General features: G+C 47.6%; 2 protein-coding genes across 3 annotated transcripts in view; both read right to left on the reverse strand.

Annotated features, from left to right (window-relative positions):
- Window positions 1-12,741, reverse strand: part of LOC308595720 (uncharacterized protein) — a 144,852-nt gene that overhangs the window by 113,286 nt on the left and 18,825 nt on the right. The window lies entirely within an intron of this gene.
- Window positions 921-10,034, reverse strand: LOC308595554 (uncharacterized protein). The gene is made up of 4 exons (XM_081209898.1): window positions 9,886-10,034; window positions 4,695-4,839; window positions 1,444-4,158; window positions 921-1,361 (listed from the first exon to the last, which is right to left on the reverse strand). Exons 3-4 carry the CDS (start codon window positions 4,038-4,040, stop codon window positions 968-970), a joined length of 2,991 nt encoding a protein of 996 aa, XP_081066024.1. The 5' UTR covers window positions 4,041-4,158; window positions 4,695-4,839; window positions 9,886-10,034; the 3' UTR covers window positions 921-967.

Genomic DNA, 12,741 nt, shown 5'->3' on the forward strand with positions numbered 1-12,741 from the left:
TCCGGCAGAAGGGAGCAAGGGAGGAAAGAGGCTGGAAGGACACAGGGCAATGGATGTGTGTCTTTCGCTTCCTGTCGTCTGGGAGGGAAGTCAGGAACTCGGCATCTGCAGGGACTTCATGAAGCAAAGCTTTCTGCCGCTGCTTGCAGGCACATCACAGAAACACACACTGTGATCTGTGGTGTGTTGCCATATCAGTTGTTTTTGGAAGGTTATCATGATGTGGTCAAGAAACCAGTAATGGACAATATATCGCCCAGCCCTCACTGACCACCAAGTAATCCAGATAAACCCTCTCCCCTTTTCTATCGAAAGGTATATTACATCTTAGATTATAATCACATTGTTTGACAATGCCTTCAATATTTCATTACTATACAGTTTTACACATGATTACCAGAACTTCACATACACAACATGTTTTAAAGACCAATTTCCTGCTGAGTTCATTTCTGTGAAGAAAAGAGTGGACTCTGAGAGGAAGATGTCCCACACTCTATACATTTAAATGGGTTCTCACATGTGAGCGTCTCTGGATGTTCCTTAAACAATCCATTGTAAATAAAGCACTTTTTGCAATCTTTTCATTTAAAGTGCTTCTCCTCTTTGAGTTTGTTCATGGTTTGAAGGGTTTCAAGTAGTAAAGTTCTTCCTGTCCGTGAGTCTGTTGATTTAGAATTTCCACTAGGACTGAACCTCTATCTACTTTCCTGATATTTATAAGGTTTGGCTTTTGTTTGAGTTTGTTGACATAAATCAAGGGTTCCACTCTGACTGGAGCTCCTTCCACAGTCCATACATTTACACAGTTTCTCCGCTGTGTGTCTGCTGATGTTTTCTAAGGTGTCCATTCTGCCTGAAGCTCTTTCCGCACTCCATGCATGTAAATGGTTTCTCCCCTGTTTGAGTCTGTTGATGTATATTGAGGTGTCCACTCTGACTGAAGCTCTTTCCGCACTCCAGGCATTTACATGGTTTCTCCCGTGTGAGTCCGTTGATGTGTTCTAAGTTGTCCATTATCACCAAAGCTCTTTCCGCACTCCATACATGTAAATGGTTTCTCCCCTGTGTGAGTCTGTTTATGTATATTGAGGTGTCCACTCTGACTGAAGCTCTTGCCACACTCCATACATTTATATGGTTTCTCCCCTGTGTGAGTCCGTTGATGTATTCTAAGGGTTGCATTGAAACTAAAGCTCTTTCTGCACTCCATACATTTAAATGGTTTCTCCCCTGTGTTAGTCTGTTGATGTTTTCTAAGATTTCCATTATTACTAAAGCTCTTTCCACACTCCATACATTTAAATGATTTCTCCCCTGTGTGAGTCTGCTGGTGTGTTCTAAGGGTTGCATTGAAACTGAAGCTCTTTCCGCACTCCAGGCATTTAAATGGTTTCTCCCGTGTGAGTCCGTTGATGTTTTCTAAGTTGTCCATTATCACTAAAGCTCTTTCCGCACTCCATACATGTAAATGGTTTCTCCCCTGTGTGAGTCTGTTTATGTATATTGAGGTGTCCACTCCGACTGAAACTTTTCCCACATTCCATACATTTATATGGTTTCTCCCCTGTGTGAGTCTGTTGATGTTTTCTAAGTTGTCCATTATCACTAAAGCTTTTTCCACACTCCATACATTTATATGGTTTCTCCCCTGTGTGAGTCCGTTGATGTGTTCTAAGGTTTGAACTGAAACTGAAGCTCTTTCCGCACTCCAGGCATTTAAATGGTTTCTCCCCTGTGTGAGTCCGTTGATGTTTTCTAAGTTGTCCATTATCACTAAAGCTCTTTCCGCACTCCATACATGTAAATGGTTTCTCCCCTGTGTGAGTCTGTTTATGTATATTGAGGTGTCCACTCCGACTGAAACTTTTCCCACATTCCATACATTTATATGGTTTCTCCCCTGTGTGAGTCCGTTGATGTTTTCTAAGTTGTCCACTATCACTAAAGCTTTTTCCACACTCCATACATTTATATGGTTTCTCCCCTGTGTGAGTCCGTTGATGTGTTCTAAGGTTTGAACTGAAACTGAAGCTCTTTCCGCACTCCAGGCATTTAAATGGTTTCTCCCCTGTGTGAGTCCGTTGATGAATATTGAGGTTTCCACTCTGACTGAAGCTCATTCCACACTCCATACATTTATATGGTTTCTCCCCTGTGTGAGTCCGTTGATGTTTTCTAAGTTGTCCATTATCACTAAAGCTTTTTCCACACTCCGTACATGTAAATGGTTTCTCCCCTGTGTGAGTCCGTTGATGTGTTCTAAGGTTTGCATTGAAACTGAAGCTCTTTCCGCACTCCAGGCATTTAAATGGTTTCTCCCCTGTGTGAGTCTGTAGATGTTTTTTAAGGGTCCCATTATCACCAAAGCTCTTTCCGGACTGCATACATTTAAATGGTTTCTCTCCTGTATGTGTCTGTTTATGTATATTGAGGTGTCCTCTCTGACTGAAACTCTTTCCACAATCCATACATTTAAATGGTTTCTCCACTGTGTGAGTCTGTTGATGTCTTCTAAGATTTCCATTATTACTAAAGCTCTTTCCACACTCCATACATGTAAATGGTTTCTCCCCTGTGTGAGTCCGTTGATGTGTTCTAAGGGTTGCATTGAAACTGAAGCTCTTTCCACACTCCAGGCATTTAAATGGTTTCTCCCCTGTGTGAGTCCGTTGATGAATATTGAGGTTTCCACTCTGACTGAAGCTCATTCCACACTCCATACATTTATATGGTTTCTCCCCTGTGTGAGTCCGTTGATGTTTTCTAAGTTGTCCATTATCACTAAAGCTTTTTCCACACTCCATACATGTAAATGGTTTCTCCCCTGTGTGACTCCGTTGATGTTTTCTAAGTTGTCCATTATCACTAAAGCTTTTTCCACACTCCATACATGTAAATGGTTTCTCCCCTGTGTGAGTCCGTTGATGTTTTCTAAGTTGTCCATTATCACTAAAGCTCTTTCCGCACTCCATACATTTATATGGTTTCTCCCCTGTGTGAGTCCGTTGATGAATATTGAGGTGTCCACTCTGACTGAAGCTCTTTCCACACTCCATACATGTAAATGGTTTCTCCCCTGTGTGAGTCCGTTGATGTGTTCTAAGGGTTGCATTGAAATTGAAGCTCTTTCCGCACTCCAGGCATTTAAATGGTTTCTCCCCTGTGTGAGTCCGTTGATGTGTTCTAAGGTTTGCATTGAAACTGAAGCTCTTTCCGCACTCCAGGCATTTAAATGGTTTCTCCCCTGTGTGAGTCCGTTGATGTTTTTTAAGGGTCCCATTATCACCGAAGCTCTTTACGGACTGCATACATTTAAATGGTTTCTCTCCTGTATGTGTCTGTTTATGTATATTGAGGTGTCCACTCTGTCTGAAGCTCTTTCCACACTCCAGGCATTTAAATGGTTTCTCCCCTGTGTGAGTCCGTTGATGAATATTGAGGTTTCCACTCTGACTGAAGCTCATTCCACACTCCATACATTTATATGGTTTCTCCCCTGTGTGAGTCCGTTGATGTTTTCTAAGTTGTCCATTATCACTAAAGCTTTTTCCACACTCCATACATGTAAATGGTTTCTCCCCTGTGTGACTCCGTTGATGTTTTCTAAGTTGTCCGTTATCACTAAAGCTTTTTCCACACCCCATACATGTAAATGGTTTCTCCCCTGTGTGAGTCCGTTGATGAATATTGAGGTGTCCACTCTGACTGAAGCTCTTGCCACACTCCATACATGTAAATGGTTTCTCCCCTGTGTGAGTCTGTTGATGTATATTGAGGTGTCCACTCTGACTGAAACTCTTTCCACATTCCATACATTTAAATGGTTTCTGCTCTGTGTGAGTCTGTTGATGTTTTCTAAGATTTCCATTATTACTAAAGCTCTTTCCACATTCCATACATTTATATGGTTTCTCCCCTGTGCTATTCTGTTGATGTCTTCTAAGTTTTCCATTATTCCTAACGCTCTTTCTGCACTCCATACCTTTAAATGGTATCTCCCCTGTTGGAGGTCGTTGATGTGAACTATGTGTGCTCATTCAATGAAGAATATTCCACATTTTAATTTCTATTCCTAATGAAACCAAAGGTGCACCATTCCCTGGAGTTTTGACTGTCTTCTCCATCCCCTTCTTCAGAGTGGGAGATACGTAAATCCTGTTGGGTTTCAAGGAAGAGAATTAAGGGAAAGACAACACATCAAGCTCCATTAGCACCTTCTCCTATTTCAACGTCTCCTACACTCCCTCACCTCCTACCCATGTTCCCAATTTTTAGGAACTGAAGTTGCCATGTCAAATGATAGTAATTCAAGAGCACCTTTCCAAATCCTCGATCAATGTTCACAAAGCAGCATGATTCTTTAAAGAGTGATGTGCTGCCTGATCTTGTGCCCGTCTTCTGATGCAGGACTAGCCTAAAATGACACTGAAAAGCAGGATATTCAAGGCAAATAGATAAACTGTCGTTAGTGGAATGTGTAGTACCTTGAAAATGTTGTATTGATTCACTAATGGCCTGAAGTTGTGTTATTTCTGGGGACATGAATTTATTCCTGTTCTGTCTTAAAAGATCATAATCATACGATGTCATGGGGTGTTAGGAGAGCGGTAGTACCTTTGGTGGGGAAAATATTATGCACCTTATGGGGTAATTTATCCACCACTGGTCTCCACCCTGCACTCAGCTCTCACCTTTGGCTTCCGGAAGCTGTCAGCATGCAATAGGGGCCACAATCCCAGGAATGGCTTCAACCGGCCTGCTAAACTAGGTGAGGATAGTTGCTGGGTCTCAAATTCTTGGTGGGTTGGGGAATTCTGCTGCAGGTGATGGCAGGCTCTGGTGGATGGAAAGGATGAGAACAACAGTGAATCCCAGTCAAGAAGGCAGATTGTGCCCATTCTGCAGAGGAAAGTCAGGGGAGATGGGGCTCGTCAACCGGGGAAGGAAGCCCATCGCGAAGGAAATCTCTGGTCGTAATAGTTTGGTGCACACCCTCACTTCCTCTTTTTTTTTTAAAAAAAAAAATATTTATTTATTTATACATACAACAAGAAAAAAACACACACAAAAAACCACAAATACCAAATTACACACAAACTACAAAAATAACCATAGACACATAATTTTCTTGGCAAACAATAAAACATCTATTGGTCTTAACACTAAAGACCCAACTTCCCGTCTATTCCATATTTCAAATTCATATTAAGTATTGCCACTACACACATTTTTTTTCATAATTAAACTTATTCTCAATAAATCTAATTTCTTCTATCTACCTAGCAACTATCACTGAAGTTCCTCGAATGCTGCAACAGAATTTAAACTACTATATTTATTTTTCAGATATTCTTTGAAAACCTCCCATTTAGAAACAAATTCCTGTTTTGATTTATTCTTTATTTTTTCTGATAAACCATCTAATTCGGCATATTCTGTCAGCTTTTGGATCCAATCTTGTATAGAGGGGATTTCATTACTCTTCCATTTTGCTGCGATCAAAACTCTTGCTGCCACCATCACATATAAAAAGATACCCTTCCTCTTTTCTGGAATATCCAGATCTGTTATTCCCAGGAGGTAGGCCTCTGGTTTTTTATTGAAAGAGATCTTTAGCATTTTTTGCAGTTCTGCATGTATACTCTCCCAGAATACCTGTATTTTCCTACATATCCACCACATATGGTAGAATGTTCCTGAGTCTCCGCATCTCCAACAATTACTTGACACATTTTTATACATTTTTGAAAGTTTCCATGGTGTTAGATACCATCGATGTTGCATTTTTTGAAAGTTCTCTCTAATTGTGTAACAGTTTGTGAATTTCCAATTAATCTTCCATAAATTTTCCCATTGGGCCATGGTTCCCTCACTTCCTGAAGGAGCGTCTCCACCCCCATCGTTCTACCCGGACACTGAGGTCCAGCACCGAGGGCCTTCTGGCAGTTCCCTCACTGCGAGAAGCCAAGTTACAGGGAACCAGGCAGAGGGCCTTCTCAGTAGTGGCGCATTCCCTGTGGAACACCCTCCCACCAGATGTCAAAGAGAACAACTACCAGGCTTTTAGAAGACATCTGAAGGCAGCCCTGTTTCGGGAAGCTTTTAATGTTTGATGTATTATAGTATTTTAATATTCTTTTGAAAGCCGCCCAGAGTGGCTGGGGAAGCCCAGCCAGATGGGCGAGGTATAAATAATAAATTATTATTATTACTATTATTCCTCTTGAGTTATCTTCAGGAGAAGAAAATGCTATGGAGGAAAACCTACACAAATCCAGAATGGACTCTCTAAGATGGTTGGATGGTGTCCTGCACAACTCCTTCCAGCAACTCTGATGGCCCCTTGAAAGCTAATGAAAGTCTTGGGCCTGGAGCTTTTGGAGGTGCAGGACCAGGAAAGCTTCTGCCACCATTATCCTTCCAACTGTGATTCAGGCCTTATCATACGACAGAAACTACCCTGGTTGCGCTGCTTGATGATCTCCGATGTGCTAGAGACCAAGAGGGAAGCTCTTTCCTGGTTCTGCTGGATCTCTCAGCAGCTTTAGAGACCTTTGACCATGGTATCCTTCTGGACCCTCTAGGGCAGTGTTTCCCAACCGGTGTTCCGCGGCACACGAGTGTGCCGTGAGACACCGGCTGGTGTGCCGCGAGATGCCTGGAGGGAGGCGGGCGAGTCGGGCGGCGAGAGGCGGGGCGGCGGCGGCGAGGAGAGGCCGCGCCTCCTGCTGCTGCCTGGCGCTCCTCCTCGCAGCCGGCAGCGCTGCCTGGGCGCCTCCGCGCGACTCTGCCTCGCTGGGTTTGGTCTCCCAGCAGAGGCGGGTCACACGCGCACCTCCCTCCCTCCCTCAGCCTGCGCGGAGGGAGAGCCAGAGAGAGGCATCGCTCCTGCGCGGCGGGAGAGGGAGCAGCCGGAGCGATGCCCCAAACGAAGGCATGGGACCGGAGGGGAAATCCTCCCGGCGTGACGCTGCGCGCTGACGTCACGGGGCGGGGCTTTAATGGTGGTGTGCCGCGAGATTTTTTTTCAATAAACAGGTGTGCCGTTGCCCAAAAACGTTTGGGAAACACTGCTCTAGGGGAGCTGAGGGCACAACTGTGCAGTTGTTCCCCTCCTTCCTCCTGGGCCATGTCCAGAAAGTGGTGTTGGGGGATGAGTGTTCAGACCCCTGGGCTCTCACTTGTGGGGTGCCTCAGGGCTCCTTCCTCTCCCCCATGCTTTTTAATATCTATCCGAAGTCACTGGGAGAGATCATCAGGGGGTTTGGGCTGCATGTTCCCCAGTATGTGGATGATACCCAGCTCTTCCTCTCTTTTAAATTGGAACCAGTGAAGGTCCTGTGTGAGTGTCTGGAGGCAGTTGGAGGATGGATGGCAGCTAACAGATTGAGGATGAATCTTGACAAGACAGAAATACTGTCCCAGGGGGACAGGGGGCAGGCAGATGTGGAAGACTCCCTAGACCTTATGGAGGTAACTGTGCCCCAAAAGGACCAGGTGCACAACCTGGGAGTCATTTTGGACTCACAGCTGTCCATGGAGGCGCAGGTCAATTTTGTGTCCAGGGCAGTTGTCTGCCAGCTCCATCTGGTATGCTGGTTGAGACCCTACATGCCTGGAGACTGTCTCCCCAGAGTGGTGCATGCTCTGGTGATCTCCCGCTTGGACGACTGCCATGTGATACATGGGACTACCTTTGAAGGTGACTGGTAAACTGCAACTAATCCAGAATGTGGCAGCTAGACAACAGAATGGGAGCAGCCACTGAGACAACATGACACCAGTCCGAAAGGATCTTCACTGACTCCCAGTACAGTGGTGCCCGGCAAGACGAATGCCTCGCAAGACGAAAAACTCACTAGACGAAAGGGTTTTGCGTTTTTCGAGTCGTTCTGCAAGACGAATTTCCCTATGGGTTTGCTTCGCAAGACGAAACGTCTTGCGAGTTCTTGCGAGTTTGTTTCCTTTTTCTTAAAGCCGCTAAACCGTTAATAGCCGCTAAGCCGTTAATAGCCGCTAATAGCCGTGTTTCGCAAGACGAAAAAACCGCAAGACGAAGAGACTCGTGGAACGGATTAATTTCGTTTTGCGAGGCACCACTGTACATTTCTGAGAACAATTCACATTGTTGGTGCTGACCTTTAAATTGCTGTGGTTGCATTTTTCAGGCATAGATTCCTGTTATGCCTTCTGTCACAAATTTATTTGCTGTAGGAATTTTTTGCTGTCTCTGAGCTTTTTTTCCTACTCTGCTAATTGTATGTTGGACTTCCTCTGGAGATCATTGTGGAGCAGCAAGATCATTGACCTAAAGCCCTACAGCCTCACTCTCTGTAGACCTGAAGGAGCGTCTCCACCCCCATCGCTCATTCTGTACACTGAGGTCCTCCTTCGAGGGTCTTCTGCTGGTTCACCCGCCCACCCCCATTGAGAAGCGAAGTTACAGGGAAGCAGGCAGAGGGCAAGGAAATGGGCAACTATCTGACATTTAGAAGACAGCTGAAGGCAGCCCTGTATCGGGAGGTTTTTAATGTCTGATGTTTTACTGTCTTTTATATGTACTGTAATTTGCCCAGAGTGGCTGCGGAAACCCAGCCAGTTAGGCAGGGTAGAAATCCTACAATCATTCTTATTATACTGTGATTTTTTTGTAGATATTTTGGAATTCGTACTGCAATATCAGTTCATGAAATGTTATGGGTGGAGAAAATCACAGGGATGCCATAAACGGTAATCCCACCCACAAACTCTCATTCACATACAGTCTGTAAATTAGGGGAGGTCACACACCTCACCGGTGCTAATACTGGCAGTCTTTGGCCTGTATAGGCACACCTTATATGTAGAGCCTCCAGCCACAAGCACTGTCTACCATGAAAATGGGGCCTTTGACTGGGAAGAATCTCAGCTTGTCAGTCACTCTGACATTCCCTACCAAAAATAAGAGGAACAGAAATGCTTTTGAGGTGCAACTTCTGTATCAAGCCTGAGAGCCATTCCATGGACTCTGCACCCCTGTTTCTGATGACAGGTGTACATTATCCTCATCCTCAATGAAAAGACATTAAAGATGGAAGCCTGAGAGAGAGGAAAAGGTTTCTGGCTGCTTCCTGGGTGGGATTGCAGAAACAAAGAGCCGCTTCTGAGAAGGCCTCTCCCCTCCCCTCTTCCTCTTGGAATTTCCTCTCCTCTCCAGTTGGACCAGTGCTTGGACTGGGCAGAATCGCTGCGTCTGGGCAGGGGCTTATGGGGGCGGGCAGAGGATGGAGATTGCGGGAAGGAAGGGAAGGGGGGACAGGACCCCCCACTTTCCAGGGATCCCTCTCAAGTCGCTTTGAAGGGGTGGCCGATTCCTGGGCCGGATGGAGAAGCAAAGGAGGCCCCTTCAGAGATTCCCCGCGGGCGCCACGATGAAGACGTCTCCTCAAGGATTGGTCTTCCTGTATCTCTCTCTCCCCCCCCCCGCGCCAATGCTGCCCTTCCCCGCCCGGGGGATGCTCCCCCCGACTTCCTCGACCCCCTCCCTCTTTCCCTGAGTCTCCCCTGCACCCAGAGGCCGCCTTGGCGGGGCTCCCCCCTCGCCCTGCGCGCCCCATCTCCCAATCCAGAGGACACCCCCCGCCCAACACGTGCCACACGGGGGTCTCTATCCAGGCGTCCATCGCGCCCGTTAACCCTTTCATGGCCCGCCTTTCTCCGTGCAGATCCCACAGGGCCCCAGGGATGCCTGTGCGGGGGAAACGGGTCAAGGAGGCCTTCGTGGGGACCCCTTGGGTGGGGGCCCCATGTGCGCCGCTGCCAAGGCGCCTAAGGGGCCCACGAAATATGCTTTCGGAAGCTGGCGGGGGTCTCTGGGTCATTTTCTCCCCGCAACCCCATTACCTCTTTGTCCTCGCTCCCGATTCTCCTTTCCTTTCCTGCAACATCCACGGGGGGTGTCCTCCCCTGCCGCCCCTCCTCCCCTTTCCGAAAGCGCGCCCCCCTTGAGCTACGGCGCAAAGCAGCAATCCGGCGCAGAAGAGCCACTTCCGGGAGAAGCAGGCTGTTTGGGAGGAGGGTTCATCCCCCCCCCCATTCCGGGAACAGAGGTCGGGTGGCGAGGAGGAGGAGCAACATATTGGATTTGGGGTTGTGGGGGCGGGGTGAGAGGAGGATGTGCGGGGAGGGGAGGGAAAGAATTGAGACGGGACGGGGAGGAAGGTTATTCCCCTCCCGTTTTCCTCCTGTAGATCAGGAGAGCGGGGGAGGGGCTGATGCTGGCAATCCAATTACAAATTGGGGTCCCCCACCCCACAATGTTTACATTGCAAAATCCTTCCCTCGCCCACCCCACGCCATGAGCCGTGCGTCCGTGCTTTAGGTATTGGTGCTCTTCAGACCAGGATGGGGGGGACAGTTATACGACTCCCCAAAACCCCAAGTCCCCACCACAGGCTCTGACTAAGGCCGGGACAATGACCGTGGACACAGGGACCTTCCATGCAAAACAGCGAAGAGGCTCAGAGAAGCAGCCTATACAATTGTAGCAAGAAGCGGATACCATGAATAGTACTGTGTCCTCCGAGTATCCAATATAGAAAACTGTAGAAACGTGAAATACCGGTAATCGCCCCAATTCAACGGTTTGACCGATTTCCTTGGTTCCCACGACTAATGACTCCTCTGGAATTCGGGGACCTCGGGCTCCCCCTGACTCCATAATCCCTTAGGAGGCAGGAGGCGATCCAGGGCAGCACATGCCCCAGGCAGAAATCCATCGGATTATGGATTATTCTGGTACTTTGGGGAAAAGGTGTGAGAAACTGGGGCTGTTGACAGGGGTGGGTGATTGGTCCATGTTTCTGAATGCCAAAGACTCCTACTTTGTGACAAATCTGTGATGCATCAAAGATGCTATGGAAAAATGTATTGTGGGAAATGGGGAGAGGTCTTAAAAATCCATGCAACCATCTTCTCGGGGTTCCTACTCTTGGTGTGTTTGAACCTTGTTGCAACAAATAAAGATCAGGTCAACTGACCGCCCTTTGCTTCTTTAACTTGGCTGGAGACTCCTTCTTTTGCTGACCGGAGGGACCCCCGGGGAGTGGCACCCTTACGAACTGGGCAGCGGAGTAAATCAGCACCCTGGGATATTTTCCTTCTCAACTCGTTCCCACCTGAGCCTCACCCCCTTACCTAAAAGCCAGACACAACACAATGTGACAGGAGTGTGACTCCTGCCTTCAGCAAACAAAATAGCTCCCCCCTCCCGAGCAAAGCAACCCCGGGATGCTGAGGTCCCCCAGTCCTTGAAATGAAAAGGGGGGGGGGGGTTGGGAAACCTTCCGGGAGCAGGCAGGGAGGGGGCTGCCCAGGCTCCAGAAGCTCCTTCTCAGTTATTCCTCCCCCACCCCCTCCTCCTGCCTCTCCTCCTTTCCTACAGCTTCTTCACTTGTGGGGAAGCTGTGGCCCTTGCACAGGGGCCCCTTGGGCCTGATCCTGCAGGGCGTACCTGGCATTCCTCCAGATGCAGGTGAGCCCTCCTTTCTCCTTCAAGGTGAACAGGGTTTCCCAAATTTGGGTCTCCAGCTGTTTTCGGACTACAGCTGCCATCACCCCTAGCTAGCAAGACCAGTGGTCAGGGATGATGGTGGAAAAGATCGTAAAACAGCTCCTTCTCCTTATGGGATGCACGAGGAGCCCGTCTAGGAAACAGTCGGTCTCCCAAAAGTCAGAGAAACTAAGAGAGACCAACCAAGGTAACGCTGGGTCAAAGCGGCTGCTATGCCTGACCTTTTATTAAGGTAAGAAAGGTAAAGGACCCCTGGACGGTTGAGTCCAGTCAAAGATGACTATGGGGTTGCAGTTCTCATCTCGCTTTCAGGCTGAGGGAGCTGGCGTTTGTCCACAGACAGCTACCTGGTCATGTGGCCTGCAAGACTAAACCGCTTCTGGTGCATGACAGAAACCAGAGCACACAGAAACACCGTTTACCTTCCCACCACCTATTTATCTACTTGCACTGGTGTGCTTTCAGACTGCTAGGTCGGCAGGAGCCGGAGCAGAGCAACGGGAGTCACCCCGTTGCTGTGATTCAAACTGCCAACCTTCTGATCAGCAAGACCATGAGGCTCTGTGGTTTAGACCACAGCGCCACCCACATCCCCCCTGATCTTTTATTAATAGACCTTCTGCAGCAGAGTCTGAAGCCACTCACGCAGGAGGAAGGCGGGAACTCTGAACAAAAGAAAGACCATACTTTTATAAATTTCAAAAAAGGTTGTCCACCCCACCGTTTCCCACCCTTGTAGATCTGTCATGGAGGACGTCAGGAAGGAGGTGCCGCAGGGTGAGGTTACAGGTGAGGATCGTTTGTGAAGTGGATGGTGATAGTGACATTATTCATGTGTTTGCAAAGTACCTGGTGCTGGGGTCTGGGCTGCACCCATTCTGTTAATGGCTGTCCCTTTTGTGATGCTGCAGGAATGGGCAGAGGAAACAGCATTGGAAGCAACAAGCAGTGCGTGTATGGGCGTTCACAGTTCCCACTGTTGTGCTAAGATGTGTGGAATGTGATCCATCAGAAGCAGTACAAGTCAATCTGAGACAGATTGAATTGTATAATAGTGAGAGGCTCACACGAGCCTGCAACCAGTTATCTGCTGTGCATGTAAAAAGGGGAATGCGCTCTGCTACATAAAGGAAATTGCTGCCGCAAGTTGGGAAGGATATTAACAAACAATATATCCTCTCCTGCCA

The sequence above is a fragment of the Podarcis bocagei genome, assembly GCF_964188305.1.
Source record: "Podarcis bocagei genome assembly, chromosome: 10".
NCBI lineage: Eukaryota > Metazoa > Chordata > Lepidosauria > Squamata > Lacertidae > Podarcis > Podarcis bocagei.